The 22972-nt window shown below is 43.3% G+C and overlaps 1 protein-coding gene across 1 annotated transcript in view; it reads right to left on the bottom strand.

Annotated features, from left to right (window-relative positions):
• Nucleotides 1-214: 214 nt before the first annotated feature.
• Ryr2 (ryanodine receptor 2) overlaps nucleotides 215-22972 on the bottom strand; it is a 478528-nt gene continuing 455770 nt past the window's right edge. Inside the window, exons 99-107 of the mRNA XM_027947992.2 lie at nucleotides 21480-21613; nucleotides 18384-18444; nucleotides 14715-14861; nucleotides 12533-12667; nucleotides 5743-5899; nucleotides 4249-4313; nucleotides 2082-2182; nucleotides 1174-1225; nucleotides 215-513 (exon numbers count right to left, since the gene is read on the bottom strand). Of these exons, the coding sequence (XP_027803793.2) occupies nucleotides 418-513; nucleotides 1174-1225; nucleotides 2082-2182; nucleotides 4249-4313; nucleotides 5743-5899; nucleotides 12533-12667; nucleotides 14715-14861; nucleotides 18384-18444; nucleotides 21480-21613 (948 nt within the window). The 3' untranslated portion in view covers nucleotides 215-417. The remainder of the gene's footprint in view (nucleotides 514-1173; nucleotides 1226-2081; nucleotides 2183-4248; nucleotides 4314-5742; nucleotides 5900-12532; nucleotides 12668-14714; nucleotides 14862-18383; nucleotides 18445-21479; nucleotides 21614-22972) is intronic.

Below are 22972 nucleotides of genomic sequence, written 5' to 3'. Positions count from 1 at the left end.
AGTTCCCTTCCAGGTGGTGAAATAAAGAGGCCGGTGAGTGTGGCTGCCATGCTCTACTGTGAAGGTCCCATGGCTCAGGAGGTGTCCAGGACCCTCAGAAGAAACTGCCCACACGGTATGGTAGAGAGTGTCCAAAATGGTCTTCTTCCCAGAGTTCCCGTTTTATCTGGGTATGAATTTAGATTCTTCTTCAGTCTTTATTTCTCAAACAAAATACACAAGGTGGGGGGGGAAACAGGTCCTTAGAGACAGAGCTCTGATGCTCCCAGAAAGCACAGAACACTGGCCATTCACAAAATCTGCACGCTCTTTCCAAGAGGACAGAGACAGAGAGGGGGTCAGAGAGGGTGGGCAGGTGGACAGGGAGGCACAGAGAGGGAGGGGGTGTGTCTTCTAGTTTCAGTGATGGTCATGATTTTAATTTAGTTGGTCTTCATACTGTTTCCGGAAGCAATCCCCTGCTGGGAAAAATTCCCAGCACCTCTCTTGATACATCTTCCAGACGTAAGATTCCTAAAAGGCAAAGGCAATGTGTTAACATGGTCCTCCAGATCTGTGTGTGAACACAAGATATAGACAGAAGCTCAGCTATGCTGATGGAAAACAGGGAGAAATCCAAATTTATTTAGTTTCAAACTAACTATACCAGGCCTTATTTACTTCTGGGAATAAAAATATAGTAATGATAAAAATATACTTGTGATAAGTACATTTGAGGGTTCTCTTACAATATTATTATTAATTATATCCCTTGTCAAACTTTTAATAATTTGTGGTGAGCAGTTTTAAAAGAGGATTTTCAAATCATTTTAGACATGTAGTATGCAGTCATTTTTAACTAAAGGTAACAGAGTGAGCTGAAGTTCCTTTGAAATTACTGGCCATATGATTAAGCAAACAAAAGCATTATAATTAAAAACACTCAATTTTCCTACAGCTTCTAAAAGCAAACCCAACACTGAAAAGTTTGTGAGGTGAAATTAGAATTTTACTTTTTCAAAGAAGGCAATCTTTCCAGACTCCTCCAGGGTAACAGGCATTCACATCAGGACACCTCAACCAATATCTGAGTCTCATTCCTCCCTGACTCTGCAGGGTTCACGCTTTGCCCCAGTGCATGGGGCTTCCCTTCCCATTATTTCTTTCTGAAGAGGTGAAGTCACCATTACCCACCTGTCCCGTGTGTTCCGTTTCATCTTTGTTTATGAGATACATCAGAAAAAACCTACAGAGAGATTCATCAGAAAGGGGTTATATAAAAATATGGAATATTTTATACATCTTCTGTTGAATTCCATTGTGGTAGACACAGAGGAAAACCACCATCACAGTTCATGGAAAATTAATTACAGTGCACTGGAAAGAGGGAAGGGCATGTTTTGACTTGACTTTCTGGTCTGATGCATGGTTTCCCCTGACTGCAGATTGGGGTACACACACTTGACTGCAGATTAGGGTACACACCTCTGTCGGAGTTGAAGCAACACTGATGAAGTGTAATTGAAGACCTGCTTAGGAAGATGGCCCCACTTATTGATGGGTTCCATCCAGTCTAGTTCGCCCATTTTTTTTCCTTACAATGCTCCTCTACATCTCCTCTGTTAGATACTAAAATTGGGCCAGAAACTATGAATAACATTTTACCCAACTATAATTATGGCTACTTCCAAGTAATGGCCATATTTATATGTATTAAAAAATCAAAAGCAACTTTTAAATAGGTTTCCAGTAGTGCCTAAAGAGACCTATAATTCTGCAAATTTAATAAAAGCAGGCTTCACACCCCACTAAGGAAGCAGCTAGAGGATTCCTGTTGAGATGGGGAAGAGCCAAGACCCCCCCCCCAGAGGCTCTGCACCCCATTCTCCACTCTTCCCCTCCACATTCTAGAAAGAATCCTTCATGTGAAGAGCTACAGCTTCAATTCATAATTCAACCTATTCCAGAGGGAAAGACAGCCAATGGCTGATGGTCCTTCTTTTAAAGTATCTGAGCAACTATGTAGAGAGAGCAGCTCCCCCTCACCCGCCGCCATGCCTCAAGCTGCTTGGGATGGGCAGAGAGTCTGGCTGGGTACTCACAGGTAGTTGGCCAAATTGTGCTCCTGCAAAGTGTGGGTTTCAAAGCCATGTGGCACTGTGTCGAAGTAGTCATTGCCTATTCCACAGATGAAGCACTTGGTCTAAAGGACAAAGGGAGACAGTCAACGTCAGGGGTTCACAAAGCAAAACTCATCACACAGCAGCAGCAATTTGGTTTTCTTAATATACATCAAAGATCCCTGTGTGGAGGTTATGCCAGACCCCTGAAGGTGAATTTAACTGTTGCCACAACCATATGTTAGTGTAGTTTAAATGATACTAGTACCGGGAACAAGTAATAAATGCAGAGTGCAGGATGAAGACAGCCAAAAGGCTATGTTTTTTTGGCAGCCTACATGCAAATGTCCAGACTTAGCAACCACTCTTGATCATGACATTGACTACAGTTACATAGGCAGGATTAATGTCCTCACCTGACACTGCAAACTTAGTACCTGCATGCACCAAGTCTGGCAACCAAGGGGGTAAAGAGGTAAATTACTTCCCTTTGGGGAGGGTCAAATCTAATAACAAACTATGAGGCATTCCAGTGACTCTGTGGGTCTGCCCTGAGCCAGGCACTGTGGGAGGTAGAACTTAGCCAATGGATGTGTGCTGGCCTAACTGTCAATTCCAGGAACTGGGTGCATGGTCTTTCCGCCTCCCTTTCCACTGGACTCTGCCTCTCATCATGCAGACCATAGAACGGTAGCTGCTTGCTTGACCACCTGCAGGACTGGCCCCCACACACCCAAAGAACACCAGTCCCTCCATTTCATGATCTGAGTTTTAGAATTAGAGTGACTGTGTATCAGGTCAAGTGGATTCAGTGATAACACCTCATTCCTCGCCAACTGGAAGCTGTTTAATTCCATCTGAAGCATGCCCATAAGGCAGGTCCTAGGTCCTGAGATCAAGGTGATGATGGTAACTTAGAAATTTCATCCTTCCTTATTGGTCAACAACTGCTGACCACATGTGGGATTTGGGAGAACAACCAGGTCTTTGTACGGCTCTACTGGATGTCCTTTAAACCAAACAGGTTCAAATCATACTGGTCATTTGTTCCAGGAGCCTACTCTTCCTCCGTTGACCCGGGAGAGCTAACTGAGCCACAGCATCCATCTAGGGGCTCCTGCCTGCAGCCCAGGGATCTGCTGGCTTTCTCCATTCTCCTTGTTCTGCACTGGGCCTGATACATTCTCTTCAGTCTAGCTTCCAAGTACACCTGTGTCCATCTCATTCCTGCCTCCTCAGAGGCACTTCTTCAGCAACCTCAGAGGCTCTTCATAACCTTTACCTGGAAATGCTGGTGGTCTCTTTCTCTGCTCCTGGTCTGGCCAGTTTCTAGTCCACTAACCCTAACCCTCATTTGAATCCACACTTAGCATGTAAGATGCAAATCTCATCACCTTGCTGCCCTCCTAAATCCTTGCCTTCTTTCCCACAGTCCATATGTTCAACTAGAATTCTCAAGTGAGTTATTATAGGCTCTTCATTAACTGGTTTAGCTCTCAAGCTCCATCACTAGCATTTAATGCTTCATCCTCAACCATTTATGCTCTCAAGAAAATTTTTGCATATCCAAATTCCCTAAAATCAGAGCCTTGGCAATAGGGCCTCAGGTGGTGAAGCTCTCACACAATTCCATGTGAGTGGTACCCTGGAGATGGGCATGGAGCAGGAGGGGACAGTGATGAGGAAGGCACCACTGGCCTGCTCTCACTCTCAAACCCATACCTCCACCAGCTTCGGGCCTCAGCTTGGGCATCCCTTCCAGGAAGTTCCCCAATCATCCAGGAGTGACCAGCACCAGCCCTGGAGACCCCAGCACTCAGGGTTGACCCCTCACAGGAGCTCCTCCCACTGCCCTGTAATCAACCACCTGTGTGCCTATCTGTTGGTGGATCTGTGGTTAGGATGAAGAGTCGCCTACTTCTTGAGGGCGGATGGCACCCACTACTGCAGTCCAGTTCCAATTTAGCTACTATTTCAGCACATGTATTGGCTGAATTGAAAACCACAACTGAAGGTTGAAAAGGCCGGTGAAACCACACGTGGTATGGGTCCCTGAGCCCCTTCCCCACACCCATGCTTCTCTCAACAGAGGCAATGAGGAAGATGAGCATCATAATAACCACAAAGCACGCCACAGGAAGAGGCTCACCTCCATGTCTTCCTTGACTTGCTCCTGTTGGTCTCTCAGTTCCCCAAAAGCATCAATAATTAAACCTAGTGTTAAACAAAGACACAACTTAATCTTTATTGACCAGAGAATAACAAATTCATAGTCCTTTGCCCATTGCATCTGAAGAAAGGGAAAAATATACAACTCTATCAGAGGATGCTCAAAACTTCATAGACTTACCAGCTCACATCCAATTCTCCTACCGGGGAGTCACTCTTTTTTGGGGGGGAAGAAGTTACTGAAGTGAACACTCACTAGACTAGCATTTAAAAATGAACTGACAGAGTGCAAGAAACTGCTGATCAGCTTCGCATACTCAGAGGGTATGCCAAGAACAACTGGGGTTCGTGGCTGTAAAACACAGAAAATTCCCCAGAACAGCTTTGGAGTATCAAGTTGGGAATAAACCAGCACCTAACTGTGGGAAGTCCTCAGTTGCCTTCCCATGAGATCCTATAGGTGCAGCTTCCAGAAGCTGCAACAGACATTCTGTTTCAGCCCCTGCACTTTCTTCCAAGTGTTTTATGACTTCATCGTATCACCAAACACACTTCTGCTGCACTCAATAAAGACCTAACACATGGACTATGAACCTTTACACTTCTCCGCATATTTGAGGAAAAAAAAAAAAAACTGTGCCACCTTTTGCCTGTGGAACTTAAAGGGTACTTGTTACATTAGACATCTCGTTTAAGTGAGGATAAATGTGTGTGTTAAGCGGAGAAAAAAAATGATTTTTTTTTTTCTGAGAGTAAAAGACCACACTCCAAGTTAGCCTAGAATAAAAAGAAGAACCAGGGACTCATGGCAGCCTCATGGCAGCCCCATGGCTAGATGTGAGCACTGTGAGTCCAGATGGCCCCAGTCTGGATGTGGGCTCCTGCCCAGCGTGGTGGGACTCCACACTCTGCTCAGGCTGCGCAGACTCACTGAGGCTGCCTCTTTCCAGGCAAAGTGTAGGTAACAGCCCGGTCCTCATGATGCCAGTGAGAGGGGAACACATGCCTGGCATGAGGCAGGTTCTCAGCAGCGACAGCTCTGACTGCTTGCCCTAATTACATGTCAGGCACCATACCGGGCATTTGAATGAGTATCACTTTTTAAAACCTCTCAATAACCATGCATAGGGCTTAGAGATTTACATAACTTCCATGTAACAGACCCACATGGCTTCAGTTCACCCCAATCCCCCCAAATCCTCAAGCTCCTAAGCAGTGGGACTGGGATTCAAATCAAATGAAGTGCTCTGTCCACTGCTGTTCAAGGGAGACACAGAAAACTGCATCCTTCCCCATCAGGTCCCAGGCTGCTTGTTTTTCCCTCTACTAGTTTGACCAGGAAGAAACAGGGAGAGGGAAAGCTCTGTTTGGCCTTTCCAGAAAACACACTGCATCTTTGCCCCACCCTGAGCATCAGCTCCAACCACAGTGGCTCACGTTCCAGATGTCCTAACCCCGGAAGGAGGAGGCTCACCTTGTATGATAGCCAGGAGGATGACGATCACAAAAAAGAAGAAGGTGATGTCGAAGATGATACGGTAGATCTCATACTCATCTCCCGCTGGGTCTTCAATCTCATCTCCAATGCCCCCTCCAGCACGGACCCCCACATACATGTGGAACATGTAGCACTGCAAAGGGCAGAAGGTGTCACTTCTTGGGCGATGTCTCCCAGTTTTACACTCAAGATCCCTGCCAGATGAGGTGGCGTACACCTGTAATCCCAGCAGCTCAGAGACTAAGGCAGGAGGATTGTGAGTTCAAAGCCAGCCTCAGAAATTTAGCAAGGCTCTAAGTAACTTAATGAGACCCTGTCTCAAAATAAAAAATTAAAAGGGCTAGGGATGTGGCTCAGTGATTGAAGACCCCTGAATTCAATCCCTGGTACCAGTGGTCCCGATGCTCACTCTGGAAATGAGAAGGCTCTCAGAATCATCTCTGCATTTTAATCCTGGTAACTGTGATGCAACCTCTTGGCTCCTACATGCCTCTGTCTTTCAATTAAAACTCTCTGCTGTGGGCTCTGCCTAGCACCTGCTGTCTCACTTTGCATTGGCGTCTGGGCACCAATGCATTTAGGATAATAAGGTCTCATGATCCCATTGAAGCGCACGAAAAAAATCTATGACTGAATTGTCCAGTCACTTGACAACAGCAGCAGAGGAAAAGACAAGCATAAGACCCTCACTGAACCACCTGGAACCTTGGAAACCGAGCTGGAGAAGAGCAGACCTGACCTTCACCTAGAGTGTGTGGAATGGAGGACTGGGAGTCTTTCCTAATTTAACATCCGAGATAAAGAAGAAAGACAGAGGGGACAGACAGAGGAAATAGCAGTTTATTGGTTCAACCCTGAAACATGAAAGCAGAAATTACAGCTGGCTGCTGGTGCCCAGCACAGGGAATAGAGGGTTCCGACAGTGGCTTCTGGGCAGGGTTGTCACCCCAGTACCACTGGCATTTGGGTTGGGTAATTCCTTGATGCAGGGGACTGTCTAAAGCATTGTAGGCTATCTGAGAAGGGTCCTGTGACCTCAATCTATAAGATACCAAAGCATCCCAGTCCCTGGTGACAACAAAACACTGTCTCCTGATGCCATCCCTATGGGCAAAGTTGTGCCAGGTTGAGAGTCACTGGCTTAGAGCACCCGACGTTCCATCCTCGTTCAAGGCAGATCCTAAGTCCCCATCTCGGGCTCAGAACTTCAGCCCCACTCACCCCCTAAACTGTTTTTTGTGGGTTTTTTTTGAGAGAAAGAGACAGAGAGAGAGAGAGAATTTTTTAATATTTATTTTTTAGTTTTCGGTGGACACAACATCTTTATTTTATTTTTATGTGGTGCTGAGGATCGAACCCAGCATCCTGGGCATGCCAGGCGAGCGTGTTACTGCCTGAGCCACATCCCCAGCCCCTAAGCTGTTCTTTCACGGCTGCCTCCCCGACACCTCCTCCAAAAAAGCTCTTCCTGATCCTAGATCTCTGCTCTACATTCACCTCACGTGATATCCTTTCCCATTCTTATCCGGTCCCGACTCATCCTCTTGGGAATAAATTAATAATTCTTTTTCCATAAGCCCCTCTCAAGATTGTTCCGGACACTCTGACCCGACTGCTGTGTCACCCAACAATTCAAAGCCTATTTGCTGGCTGCCTCCACAGCACAGAGGCAAAGGCCCTGAAACACCATCTCACTTGGTGACACATGGCACTCCTAGCCTTCTGACTTCCTTCTCAGCCTCCCATGCCAGTCCTTCCCATCTCCCTGTCTCTTGAGAGCCAATGCCCAGGACTGTGCTCTCCGATCCTTTTTCTTTTCCAACTCCCCCTTGGGGTACCTTTCTGTTTCCTGGCTTACTGATCTCTGCTAAGCCAGTCATTTCCAACCCTTTCTCCTTCAGCCTTGCTGTCTTCCTGAACTCCACATCTGGGCCCCAGCTTTGTGTGATAGCCTATCTCACTCCACTGGAACCAGCTCTGCCCCTCTGGCTCCTGTTCCAGTGCCAGTGCCCAAAATAACACCTGGCACATGACAGGAACTCTAAACTCGCCTATGGATGAATGAGGATGAGACGAGCTGTTCTTGTGGAGACCTGTGGCCTCAACCCATTGGCCTCAAATTCTCAGGTGACCTGAAATAGCAGAAAGTGCAGGCAAAGAACAGGCTGCAAGAGGACAAAGGGCTCCTAGCTGGACTGAGACCAAGAGCTCATGGATCTGATGGATGCAGGAGATGACAGGTTTCTTGGGTCAGTGGCCTGAAGCGGAAGGAGCAGGATTCAGTGAAGATGAGTCATTCAGAAGAGTTCTGTGAGCTGGCACACAGCTGCAATGCCTACCCATGAGCACTGAGAGCCCAGGACAGCCCTCAGATCTGAATGAGGCTGAGTGGCCTGGCCCTAACTGCACAAGAGAATCTCTTGGAGGTGCAAACATTCTGGATTCCTGGTTCCATGTACTGAATTCATCTCTGGAAGTGAAATTTTAAAGAAGTCACTTAAAAAAAAAAATCCCCCAGGACACTGCAGTGATTTCTCAGAACTCGATGCCTGAAACTGTTGCCAGGGCATCTGTGGGGTGAGGACATTTTGTTTTCACTGAATATTCCTGAACACTGTTTCAGTTCATTTTAGCACACATATTTCTTATTTTTACTAAGAAGAAATGTAGACATTTGCTCCAAATCTGTCTCCCCATATATACTCAGCTGTGGCCACAGGAAAGGGACGGCTCTGACTGCGGCCGCCCTGTGCCCAGTTCCTGAAATGACACAGGCTGGTTCAGCTGTTTTTTGCTGGCTTCACCAGCACAGCTTTGTGTTTAGAATCTCCCTCTTTACTTTGGACAATCCACTTGCCCTTGCTCTGGAAGGCTGGCATATCTCTGTCAACCTCTGGACCTGGGATGCCCATACCAGTGGCTACAGGGAGCAGCAGGGAGGACATAGAGTTCCCGTCCACATCTTGGAATGTCCTACTCCCCAGCTCTGCTTGCTTGGAGCTGCATGTGACAGTGCTAGCAAACACCATCCAGGTAGTTCCTGATTGATTCCTGTTGACCAAGACTTTTGGACTATAATTGGCTTTCCATAAAGAGCTTTTCTTTAGGAAAGCAACTTGCTATATGAAATCTTTCCCCTGCTGAGAACTGAATATAAGGTCTTGTACATGGTAGGCAAGCATTCCACCAGTGAGCTACACCTGCAGACAGCTATGTGAGCTCTTAATAAGTAGGATTTGGCATTCTGACTTATACATGAGACTAAATTACCAAGGCAATATCTCTTTTCCTTCTCTCTCTCTTGCTAGCCATCCAACCAGCCTCTCCTAGCAATATCCCTGCATCTCATTCCCCACATCCCTTGTATGGTAATTCCAAGCATGCTGAGCCAGGAATTCTAGCATGGTTCAATGGCAAATTCATGTCCATGCTGAAAAGATAAGAATCTTGTGGATTTGATTATTTAGGCTCAACAAAATACTACATTTGAAAATAATAAGGGCACAGTTCACCAATGGGATTTTGGTACTGGTTCTCACAACCTGGTTGTCCCCAGACTCAGCACGGCTGTGGTGATGCCATGTGGGGTATGTGGTAAAGACCCACTTGGGGTGTCAGGTTTTCAGCCACCCAGTGATCTTCTGGTCCTGAAAATTAGAATCTACTTTTCTTTTCATAGAATTAGCCAAACCTGGTAATAAGAGCTGGAGATGGGAAGATGTAATTCTTTGAGGGGGAAAAAAAATGATATACTTCTTTCAGAGAATGTGAGTAATGAGGAAGAAAAAGTGCCTGGTCCCACAAACATGGGGACCAAGCAGCTGTTAATTCTCAGGATTGTACATGCTATACATTTTGTTCCTCATTCACCTCCTCAAGGGATCTGTTCTGGGGTTGAGCACTACGTTGCCTTTAGAAGGACTAGTAAAGATTTTTTTTTTTTTTGAGACTTTATGTTGGATAAAAAAGGGAGGGGGAGGAAGGGTGGGCAAAAAGGATGAGAACAATTAACTGGGACCATCTAGAATGATCCCCTAACTTCCAAGAGGGTGCTCCCCATCTCCATCACCCCAAAAGCCTTTTTCCAAAGCAGACAGGCCTTGGAGTCCTACCTGAGCCATGTGTATGGGGGGGATCTAGGTGGGCCACCAACACTGTGGGTTTGCAGGGCTGCCCCAGTGACTCCTGTCCTGTGGAGATGAATGTCCTTACACAGGACAGCCTCCCCAGATATTTAGCTGCAACCATCTTTTCCCCCCGGGCTTTAGATCCTCCTATGTTCTTGGTGAGGAGGTTCGAATTCTATCAGGACACTGTTGGTTTAATTAGATTCTCAGACTCAAAACACCATAATCCAGGAAAAAATAAAATAAAATAAATCCCCAGTGAAGCAGGAGTGGTAAAACTGCAGCCACAGCGCCACCTGCTGTGAGGTAGGGCAGCAGGGGAGCACCGACCTTGAGAGGCTCCCTGGACTGCTGGCCTTGCCCTCCTGAAGAGGTGTGGACATGCAAGTGAAGCTCACAGTGGGGACCTGAGTGAGGAACCAAGGTAAGCTAATTGCTATGCCCAGAGATGTGAGACGCTGCACCAGAGCCGGACTCAGACAGTCTCAGTCACAAAGACTCCCAGAAATCCCTTGAACAGAAGAGAAACAAGGCTTCAGCTAAGTTTATTGTTCAAACCATCAGAGGCGTGCCTCCTCATGGTAAAGAGTGGCAAATGCTCCAGCTTCTGTGTTTGTGTCCTGTGAAACTGGGCAAAAGCAAGCAGGTGAAGGCCATCGTCTTCCTAAGCAAAATTAACAGCAGTGAAGGAAACACATCCTGAGAACCATAGTGAGAATGTCGTCCTCTAAGGATGCTTTGATGACAGCTTATTGAGGTGGAGTACAATTATGCCACAGCAGGAGAGACCAGGGAGGTGCCGAGGGCTTACTCAGGCATGGAAAGGAGAACCAGGGTGGCAGATCATCCCCCTACCTAATATTGCCACTCAATGTCACCATCTGAGATCACCCTCACCGTCCACCAGTATGGAGATCAGGTTACTCTACAAGGTTTTCCAAAACTTTGGAATTTCTGGGGCATGTTTTTCTTGGAAGATCTTCTTAGAAAACAAAGGAGCTTAGCAGAATTTCTACAAAGATGTTATCATGCAAGTTCCTGAGGGCAGGGATGGTGTTTGCTCAGTCAGACCTTATCCCCGACAAATATCTGGCACAAAAATAACAATTAATAGCACATGGCATAGAGCAATGGCTGAAGAATGACTCTTCCTAACCATATGGCCTATGACAACCTGCTCCACCTCTCAGGAGCTCAGTCTCCTCATCTGTAAAAGTGGACAATAAAAGCACACCTACAGCATATTGTTAGGAGGCCCTGGTTTTAGGGCAATGCCTGGTACATTACTTACTTAGAGTAAGTCCCATGCAAGTACTTGAAAATAATCAAGTTCAAGTTATGAACCTGTAACTGAGTACCATTTCTTTCTTTTCAGGAACTGAGTTTGGAGAAATGACCATGACTGTGACATGTTGTCTAAGTAGGTGACTGACACATGCACACCACAATGTCATGTGCAGAACATCTTCAGGATGGTAACAGTGATGTAAAATTTGGGAGAATTAAGAGGGTCCTGTTAGTCACCCCACTAGGCTTCCAGTATGCCCTGCTCCTCCCCCTGGCCAGGAAATCCACCCTATAGATGGTTATAATACTGAGAAGAATTGAATGAAGCTCTCTTTTATAATGTGGTGGGGGTAAAACAGTCAGACTTCTAAAATAAATAAAATATTTTGTTAAAAAAATAACTCAGAAAAAAAAGTATACAAAATGACAAGCATACATCTTTCCTTCTCCCCTGATCTGTGGTCCAAATCCCAGGCATCCTCTCATAGTACTGCCCACAGTCTTGCTTTGTTCCTGCCAGTTAAATGCAATCTCTGTGTCTCTCCATATCAGCATACAAAGAGTACCCTCATTTTTAAGTAGTTACATGCTCTTAATGAATTTACTATACTTATTTAATCAGGGCTCTATTGATAATCTTGATTATCTCCAATTTGTGAGAATAGCCAATGGTCTACTAACATAAAAGAGCATAATTGGAAATAAGCCATTAGGTAAATCACCAGCAGTGATATCCACAGGTCAAAGGATATATGTACTTCAAAATTTAACAGATATTGCAAAATTTTTCTAAAATTATTGTAGCAATTCAAATTCTCAGTAAGATTCATGAAAGTGCCAGCTCCCCATCAATTCACCAACTGTAAGAGCTGACAAACTTTAAAACTTTTCAAGCTTAATGGATAAAAAGTGGGTTTTCATTGTTTCAATTCGCATTTCATTATGACAGGGGTTTAGCATTTTTTCATATTTACAAGCCCACGGAATTTATTTCACTCTAAATTGTCTGCCCATGTAATTTGCCATTCCTTTTATGGCTTCAAATTATTCTCCAGGAAATAACCACTTTAGCTACAGTCCTGGATCATATGAGCAACAGGCTAAGCTGGTCAGCGCTGCCCTCCCAACTCTAAACAAGTCACTCAGCAAGTCCACCAACTTCCAGCAGGGCAGCAGATGTGGTCTTTTATGTTCCACTGAAAGTGAAAACCGCTGATTCTCTAAGAGCCCTTCAACTTTCTATTGTGTATAGTATTTTTTCTTCGGTATTGTCAAAGCTTGAATATGTGATTATTAGATTGAAGTAGCTGGATAATTTTTTCTTTCATTTAGATCAAAGCTTAGGAACTCACCGTTAGCATATCGTCACATTTCATATCTGGCGTATCACCATCTTCACTCTTATTGTAGAATTTTCGGAAAAAATTGAATGCCACCACCGTATATAGGTATACAACAACAGCCAATAATCCCACAGTTAATACCAGCTGGAAAGCAACATGACATTGAACATGTATCAGAAACACAGGACGTGATTGGCATGTTGTGCATCTGGATGTGAGGACCCTACTGGCTTTGCCCAGTAGAGGCTAATGGTACCCATTACCTCTTCCTTCTCACCTTTCTTAGCCCCCCTGGGGAGATGCATTCACATACCCTCTTCATCAGGTGGTAACACTACTGCATGCAAAACCTGTCTGCCTACCTGGCTAACAAAGGCCCAGGACGGCTGGAGTAGAAACTGAATATAATTTAGCTTGATGTCCAGAGAGAGCCGACACTGTCAATAAGCAGCTCAAAATGTTCATTTCTCTATCCTCTAAATATCAGGAGCAGAAACTACATGAAATACTTTCCCTCTTTTTATGAGATGGAATTTCTGTAAATAATCCACATTCCTAATAAAGTCCATCTTGTTTTTGTTAATAAGTTATTTTCTCTTTCAACCACATTCTAGAACTAAGCAGGAAGTTGTGTTGCTTCTGAAACCTGGGAACACCACTGGCAAGGATACATGGTGCACATGTTTCAAAAATAAAGCCAAGAAGTCTCGCTTTGTATACACCAACCAATGATCAATGTGAAAAATGCCATGGCTAATGACCACAGCTATTCTGAAGGCTAGTTTTCCTCAATGTTTAATTAACTGCCACAGTTTAAAAGGCCTTCTTTCAACTTTATGTAATCTTTAATTCCAAACTATATGGTTTACATACATAGAAAATTTAATGGGATATGCATAGAGTGTTGAAAATGTGACTTACCAACCTGGTAGCAGTATATTTATAGTTATCACAGAAATTCTAAACATACCAGGACACATTACCTTTATGTGTCCTCTCTGATTATAACACAACCCTACATTCTTGACTGTAACTGTATATTTATTGTCTACAAAATCAGTTTACAATTATCTCCAGAAATCATGTTACTCTGATAGAAGGCTTAACTCACTTCTATAAGTGAAGTAAATTTGTGTACAGTTTAACTCTTAGGATAATTAAGCTCTCTGTATTTCTGCCAATGAATATTTGACACTCAAAAGGGTGAGCAATAATCCCCCCAAAACCTTAGAGATTGTCTGAAAGTGGCAGCAGACCTTTTGTGTAGAAACAGATCATAGGCTGAGCATCCCCAGGTCTGAACCTGCACTGGGAGCTTAGCACATGCTGGCTAGTGAGTGAGCACAGCAGACTTGTCACTGTGCTCGCCATGCATGCCACAGTCATATTCAGACCCCAGAGTGACACGGATAAGAGCCACCTGCTGGAGCCAAAAGAGCAAAGGATGTATGAAGGAAGCTGCAGTGGACACAGTTCAGGTGTTTTGGAGGGACACATTGTTTAAAAATGTGCTGGGCTACAAGATTCTGGAAAAGGCTTATCCTAGTCCAATACCTAAGAGAGAATGTGTTTCTGCCCAGTGGACACTTGAGAAACAGCAAATGAGTCAACAAATGCACATTTGTGCAACATGATTTCAGAATAACAAAAAGTCTTCACATGAACAACTGATTACCACGAGCTGATTATCTGGACCTAGACCAGCTTCCTCCAAAAGCCAGTATGACCTTGTCGAGAATGAAACATTCCTTTTTGTTGTTCAATTTAAAAGGAGAGAAAAGTCAATAAGATTCCCAGTTTCAACACGTCACAGTACATTAAGCCGCAGCATCTCGTGTTCTATTACTGATATTACCAGTGCGTCAGGGTGCCATCTGGGATCCAATGGGCCAAATAATAATTAATTCCTCAGTGCTGAACATGTGCTGTTCTAGGTTCTATTTGTTTTAATTTTCACAAAAATCCAATAAGGGAAAAGTACTTTTATTATTTTCATTCCAGGAAATAAGGGGGTTGAGATTTAGAAATGTTCATTAATTCACCCAAGGTCACACAGCTAATTGATCAAGCCAAGGCTGGCATGCAGTTCTGGGCAGCTCTAAATTGTCATTCAAGGGTTCATTGCATTTTTGTTGACTTTATTTGTTGCTTTTTCACTTTCTGCAAGGGGAAGAAAAAGATGAACTTTTACCTGTTTGCCATTGTGAGTTACTGATGACAAGATGGTTCTTAAGGTCTTGAATCCCATAGCAATATCAAGAAGATGAGCAGCAAAAAAAAAGTTGTTATAGTGTCCAAGAACGGACATGGTCATATACCAGGCTAGGTAGAGGAAAGACTAGTAAGAGAAACGGGGAAAGGCACATCAGAAGACAGAAGATGCACCACAGTCAAACGCTATTCTGACATCACCTAATAAAATCACTCTACCTGCCCAGGAGTCTTAGACCATCATTTTATAACCCTCACCAACTGTAGTAGTTCTTCGTGTGTTTTATTGAGTTTGTCCTGGAAGTTTCAATGTCACTGAATGACTTTTCTTACTTATCCTTCCATGGACAACAATTCATTGACTTATAACTTGGTAACAGGGTTTCCCAACCTCAGTACAAGTGCTATCTTGGACCCCCTTTGCTGAGGGGGCTGCCCTGTGCACTAGGGGATGCTTAGCAGCCTCTAACTGGATGCCAACAACACCTACTTGTGACGCTGCCATGTCCCCTGGGGGCAAAAACTATTTGTGGTTGAGAATCTCTGCTCTACAGTCAACCAAAGAACCAACCAATTTTTTCCCCCTCCTTTTCTCCCCTCCTTTTTTATTTATGTGTACACAAATCAGTGTTTATTTAGAACAACTAGTTAAGAGAGATTATATGAGGAGTTTTATTAACCAAGCACCTTGGTTAATCATGAACACAAATAAGTCTAGGAAAAAAACAAAATACTATCTAATGTCACTGAAGGTTTTGGTTAACCCAATAACATCACCAGTAATATTTGTAGAACTCTCCAGGAATATAATTAATGTAGATAATTGACTCATGAAACTAGAACATGTACACGTTTTAAGGGACAGTGTATGAAGCAGAATAAAAATTCTGTGATTGCTTTAACTTTTCTCACTAGTGTTTACTATGCACTAGGCAGGTTTTGCAAGTGGAAAACTTTTGGAAAGGGCTAGAAACCTTTGTTATGACCGTAACATATCTCAATCTTTGATAGAAAAAGAAAGAAGGAAGGGAATTAGGTGGTGCAGGAGATGTCATGAGCAACATGAGACTGGAGCTAGAGGTCAAGGGGAACAACAAAAGGTGGCATTTTAAAGGATGCTGAGATAAGGTTACACAACGAGTGAGCCTGGTAAAGGAAGTGGGTTGAACGCTGGGTTCCTGTGTGGGAAGAGCTGGTTGGAAAAGCAGAAGCAGTGGAGGCCCAGAGGTCAAGGTAAGGCACACAGTCATGTCTCATAGGCTTTGGGAGCCACCAGAGCATCATGAGCAGGATGGTGTTTGTGGAAAGTGGCATTTCAGGAACATTTACTGAGCATGTGCTGAGTGCTGGTCATTGTTCCACATCTGCATGCACAGCCTCTCATTTTATTCTAGCAAGATCCCTGACAAGCAGGCATCTTTAGGCCCAATCTACAAAAAAAGTGAGTGAGTTCATTTAAGGTAAGTTTGTCTAAAAGTGTTGTAAGAAGTAGAGCCATTCAATCAGGAGATGATGGGACAAGTCCCAGCAGAGGTTATGGGAGTCACGAGGAGCAGCCAATTTGGCAAGGCTGAGAGGGAGAATTACAGAGGACAGGGACGGGAACAAAGTGAGATGAAGCAAATGGACAGAGGCAGATAATGGAGGGAAAGAAAAAGGCAGAGTCCAAGCTAATAATTTATAACTTGAGTAACAAGAACAAAAATGCCAACAGACAGAGAAAACTGTGGGAGTGGGAGAAGTGGAGGAGAGAGAAGATGATGTATTTGTATGGGACATTCAGATGGAGGCATCTAGGAAGGGTTGAGGATAAAGGACAGGTTTGGGAATAAGATAATCAAAGAGATATAAGTAAGTGACAAGCCGATTCAAGACTGTGTGTGAATCCTGCACCTGGGATGCCAGTTAAATTTCAACAAGAAAGAATAATTCTAGTATAAGTGTATCCCAGGTGGTATTTGGGACATACTTGTGCTAAAAATAATTTCTTTTTGCTTATATTACATGTCACTGGCAACCTTACGTTTCATCTGGCACCATGGGCTGTGTTTCAGAGAGACACTGTATGACTGAGGGCTAAGCACAGTGGAGAAGTGATTGGCCAAACAGAAGCCACAAAGCTGCAGGTGGCTGAATGCTTGAGGTCCTTTGACTTAATCCACTGTCTACCCAGGCCCAAATTCTCTAGAGGACAAGAAAGCTCCATAGCAAGGTGGATCTTGTGGAAGGCTCCCCTGGGAAAAAGTGGGCTATGCCAGGACTGTGGCCTGTTAGACTGCCCCTAGGGGGCAGAAGCCAGGATGGACTGGCTACTGCAATGGAAAAGACCGGTTGGATTTGGAACTGGAGCTGACACTGATCCTTTTCATCCTAAGTTTTCCATTATGAGAGAAGAAATTCCTTGCAAGACAGCACACAACAGTTGAGGTTCTGGAAGATATTTAGAGGACATGGTTGTGAGCTCTCAGGAGATACACACAGTCCTGGGCCACGGCTGGGTCAGGCTGGGATGGGGGGGAGGGAGGAAAATTTGGAGTGTGTCACAACCTTGAGATAGGAGGAAGGAAACAACATGTACCCTGAAAGTCAGTGCTAAAATTAAAGGGTGAAATCTTGTGTAAGGAAATAATAAAGGGGAGACAGACAAGGTGCCAAGGCAGGGAAGGTTGCAGAGTGGCTCCTTGTCCACATTTGGCAGCCACATTTATTTATACCAATAGGTTACATTAGGTCATTAGTACCATAACCGCATGTTTTAGAGTATCAGTAAGGTAGCCTATGCTGCAGTTACATTTCATAATTACAATATGTAATGTTAGGAGCTTTGTGCAGTTCTCAAGAAAGTCCACTGTCTGAAGTTACTGTCAGGCAGGCAGCTCCAGGAACACAGGAGCTTGGTGAGACATTGTAGTTATGCAGTAAATAAGTTCTTCTATTCCCAGGAGCTATGTGCCTGCAATCAAGGTTGAGGCTTGATGAGGTTCCAACACAGAGTCATCTCAGGGCATTGCCATACCAGCTAGACATAGCACATATATTAGCTACATTATTAGATCCTTAGAGAGATTACAGGGCATTCTAAGGGTGGGAAACAGGGTGCCTGTTACCCCCCAAGTAACAGGGGGACACTTCCCTGTACATTTCCATGGTCAGAATCCCTACAATCTTAGGGATAACTGGTGGCTTTTAGTAATAGGTGATTTTTTTTTGTTGTTGTTACATTTGAATATACACTTGGCTTTATCTCTAGTTTCCAAAGATTCTATCATAAAAGAAGGATCAGTCAAGAAAAGAAACACAATAACTTAATGTACTTAGTTTGGGGAAAGTTTAAATTTAGTACACTTAAATTTAAAAAAAAAAACATAAAAGTTTAAAAAATGAACATCTATGACCTGTGAAGTGTACATCTGATCCACTAAAACCTGAAATAAAATATATGTGAGTTGCATCTCAGTATCTTTTCCTTATGTAAATATCTTTACCCTTTAACCTTTCAGCTTTGGGAAGAAACAGAAGGAGAGATGGGCTGTAGATCTCTCAGATATGGTCTGTATTAAACACAATGAATAAATGCCTTAAACAACTGTCCTTCTCTCTGCAGAAAGCCCAGACTCTTCTCAGCTGTTGGGTGATAACACGCACTTACATTGTCAGTAAAAACAACTCCCAATTTCCACATCTGATACTTCACATCAATGGAATTCAGTCTGGAAAGACAAAGAGAGAAGAACGTGTAGGTAAACATTAATCAAAGGCCCTAAGGAAGTACAGAGGCAGAGGGGCCTGCAGTATCCCCCTCAGGAAGCCTAGCAGCCCCCCTGGGAGCTGGCTCTGCCCACACAGGTGCAGGAAGAAGAGCAGAGACCTGCTCCTAAGACACCCCCTTGTCCCGGGATGCTTCTTTAGTGGGATCTTGGAAAGGAAAACAAAACAGCACCACCTCACCTTCTGCTACTCACGAATAGCTTTTCTTCTTCACTTTTCCTTTCCTACATTAAATATAAGCTAACCTTATTATATATATATGACATTTATTCCTGAAAAATGTACTCAATTAACCAATGTATGTATTTCAAAAGTTTCCTCACTCACCTCCATTTTTCATTCATAATTGCATTCCAACAGTGATTTTATTTTTTTGGTTCAAATAATAAAAACTTACATACTTGTACACACTTATTTCACAGCTATATTCATTTTGTAAATGAAACGGGATTTTTGCTGTTATCTCCTTTGGTTTTTGCTAACCTCGCCTTCTCTGTTTCTGTTTCCACTCAGGCAGGAGCAAGGCCCCTCCCTGGTTGCCAGTGTCTCCCAAGTGATGAAGGAGAGGGCTGCGGTAGCCTGCCATGTGGATGCCTCTCACTGGTCTGTGAACTCCCGGCACCCAGCACATTTTCTCACACGTTAACTGTCTCTCAGTGAATATATTTCAAATGAATAAGTCTGAGCATGAATATCCATAACCTTTACAGATCAAAATATATAATGAGATATGCTTGTTTTTTTCCCTCAGTTTTTTAGACTTACCACTGATCCATGTGCTAGAATTTTTGATAACTTTGTCAGCCTTTCAGTCTCCCAGTCCCAGAGACATGTTAGGATGTGAAAGGGTCCAACATAGTGTAATGGGGCAGTGCTACTTTACAAAGAGCCTCTCTAGACTTAACATTGAAATCTTAACTTCTGTAAACATTTCCTCTACTTAGGCAACCTTACTATGTGATGACAAGCAGTTGCTCATCAAAGATATACAAGATATTTTCTTTTAAGAGTGAAGGTTTTGTTTACCTTAGCCCAGCACATTTTTTTAAGGAAATAAAGTTATCTTTGAATCACAGTTAATTTTATTATTACAGGAGCCTTTTTAAAAAGTATTTAAAAGTTACTATGTCCAACTGCAACTAAAAAATATTTTTAAAAAATGTTCCATAAATATTCACAATAGGTTTCCATATAATAATAAATACTCTCAAATAAAAAAAGGAAGAGCTGGAACAAAAACAATGGGGCAACCTGGAGGAGCACAGTTATTTTCCATGAAAGCCATCTAAAGCAAACTATAGGTTTCTATCAGATGACTGCATTTTGCATACTATTTCTGACTTCATTTAAAAATTCTTTTCCGGTTGGTATTTCCCCCCGTCACACTGATGGCGAGTTACTGCCACCATCACTAAGCACCTCTCCCCGCTGTGGCACAGGATCCCCTTTGTACTAACTCTAGCAGCCATGCTGACCCCACCTTAGGGAAGCACCAAAGCTGACCCACGCCAAGCAGGCAAGGCCTTCCCTGGGCACAGGCCTTGGTTCACAGTAAACTACAGCTAGAAGCTGGGGCCTTGCTGTAGATGACAGTCCAACACAAAGGCCTCAGTTCCCAAGGGCCTGTCTTTCATTTTATATACAGTGACATGTCTTCAAATGCCACATTTGCCCTCCTAAAAACCCCATTTAATATTCTAGATCTAAATTTACAGTTTCTGATACATGGCTGCTTATCTAATCACTTTTCAACTGAGTTCACTTTTTTTTTTTTTTTTTGACATAAAAAGCAAACAACCAATGAACTAGGTCAGGCAAAATTTTTTTAATTCTAGCTGAAATATTTATCTGAGACAAAATAATATTTCCCTACAGAACCATAAATATTTGTTTTCAAAGCAATCATCACTTCCCTAATTGACTGAGACCATAAATACACACACAAAAAAAGGCTGGGCTAGGATGTGGCTTGGTGGCAGAGCCCTGGGTTCAACCAAAGCTTATGTACATACACATACACACACACACACACAAACAACTGATATGGCTTTTCCCAAAAAATATTGTTAAATGGAGACAATAAGAGGTGACATTTTAAAAGCATGTATGTTTTGCTTTCATTCCAGAAATTCAGTTGATAAATATGCTAAATAAATAGATATGTACACTTAGACCACATATATTTGTGTGTGTGTGAGAGAGAGAGAGAGAGAGAGAGAGAGAGAGAAAGATTGATTGATTCAGTCGGGGGAATTCAATTCAACTGGCTTATAACTTCTAGTTATAATATTATTCCATGAGAATACTACACAAATAATCCTTCATTTTGAAGTAAGATTTCCAAATAATAGTACGATAATGTTGTGTTTTCGGCATACTAATGCTTTACTATTTTAAAAGATACAATAATTACAATAAAAAGATATGAACTTTGAAATTTTTAAATAAAACTTTAAAATAGTCTCTGTTTCTACGTAGTCTCTGTTTTTAAATCAGGATAATCAACTAATTTTCAAACAAACATCAGAAAACAGCTAAATATTATGCTTTTGCATATGTTTGACTTAAAGGGAATTAAGGTTAGAAAAAAAAATTAAATTAAGAACTTGAATATTATGTTTTTCTAAATAAGAAAAAAGGCATCTTCAAAATTTAATAGAAGGGCTGGGGTTGTGGCTCAGTGGTAAAGCGCTCCCCTAGCATGTGTGAGGCCCTGGGTTCAATCCTCAGCACCACATAAAAAAATAAATAAAGGTGTCTATCTATAGCTAAAAAATATTTTTTAAAAATTTAATAGTAAAATATCCAATCATTCCAGAGCTCCACATAGCAGAAGCATGAAAGTAGACCCCATGTGCACCCTGTTCTCCTCCTTGGCCTGCTCTTCTGAAGCTGAGGGAAGGGGTCAGTGGAGGCCAGGGCACCATGCTCCTCCTGACAACCTCCCACCTGCAGGCAGAGCAGAAGCTGCACTTACACGGCTGACAGGGAGCTGTCTTTCTTGGGCTTCTTCTTCTCTCTGGCGTCACTAAAGTCCAGTGCAGCCTTGTCCATGCCTAGTAACTCGCTGATCCTGTCTCGACCATAGAACTCGCCATATTTATCCATAACCTAGAGTCAGAGAAGAAGCACTTTATTGGCTAAAACAATTAAGTAACACCATTTGTGTATGTGTGTGCAAATATTTCATTATTTTTATAATTCCTCTGTATTTTCCATGTTTTGAAGACCACATAAATACCTAGTCTACAGCCCTCTCTCTGACCACTTCGCTAAAGGTCTAAGTAAACCTAGAGCATTGTAAGTAATAACTGAGGAACAAGAGGTCTCGTTCCAGAGAAGGAGGCTCACCAAAGGAAGATGGTGGACTAGAGAAAAAGGGTCAGGAGAACCTAATATAAGGAAAGCAATCTTCTCCAAATTCATACTTTGTGGCAGGAATTTGCCTCATTCCATGTGACTGTCACAATAAGTTTTATACTTTATAATATGAAAAATGCTTATTTTCAGCATCCTATTTTGCAGATAAAGAAACTTTCTTACCAAACTTAACATAATGTGCCTGAGGCTGCTAATCTTAGCAAGGGATGGGGCCAGCAGAATCCAGACAGAGCCTTACTCCCAGCCAAAGGTCCTCTGCATGGACCCCTGATGCCACAAGAATGGACATCACAATCTCCATTTCAGCCATTCCACTCTAACCAAAGTCCCTTTCCCACCTGTCCCCACTCAGTGTCCTGACGCAGTCATCCTTCAGTACCTTGCAGACCTGCAAGCTTGTCACTGTCCCTCTGCTCTCCTCTCCTGTGGAAATGCTCACCTAGGTCAGATGCTGTGTGCATTTACCCAACATTCCCTCAGCTTCCTGGCCATGTCTCCTGCACCATCACTGCCTGGCTTTCCCATTCCTTGTTTTTAAATGTGCACTTGGACATGACTCACAGCTCACCCTGGAGCTCAGGACTCCCAGCTCTGTAATAGAGGACCCCAGCCTGAATTTCATGTGCCATGCACAAGAGTCCCACACAACAGTGAAGAGGGAGGGAATGGGGAACATCATGAAAGAAAGGCAAGAGGAGACATTGTGGGAGCAAAGAGGCAAAGAGGAGCCAAGAAGCAGGGGAGGAGGTGCGCAGGAGAAGCAGGAGAAGTGAGAAGAGGGAAGGGACTGGGAACAAGGGGAACACTGACAAATTAGATCAGATGGAGAGAGAAATAGAAATGGAAAGAAAGGGTTGCAGAAATTTAAAAAATGGGTTTTTCTGAATGGGTACAATGAACTGAATGAATACATAAAAGAACAATGGGAGCTAAGAAGTCTAAGAATGTGTGCCATCTGGATAATTTAAAACAATTTAGTTTGCATTATCCTCACAGTGCTAAGAACTGGCCCATCGGATGGATGGAGGAACTCTAGATAGGGCAAAGGGGAGGGAGGGAAAGGGAGGAGGCAAGGGGCTAGGAATGATG

Source organism: Marmota flaviventris, chromosome 12, assembly GCF_047511675.1.
Source record: "Marmota flaviventris isolate mMarFla1 chromosome 12, mMarFla1.hap1, whole genome shotgun sequence".
Lineage (NCBI taxonomy): Eukaryota > Metazoa > Chordata > Mammalia > Rodentia > Sciuridae > Marmota > Marmota flaviventris.
This window is presented reverse-complemented; position numbering and strand designations above follow the sequence as displayed.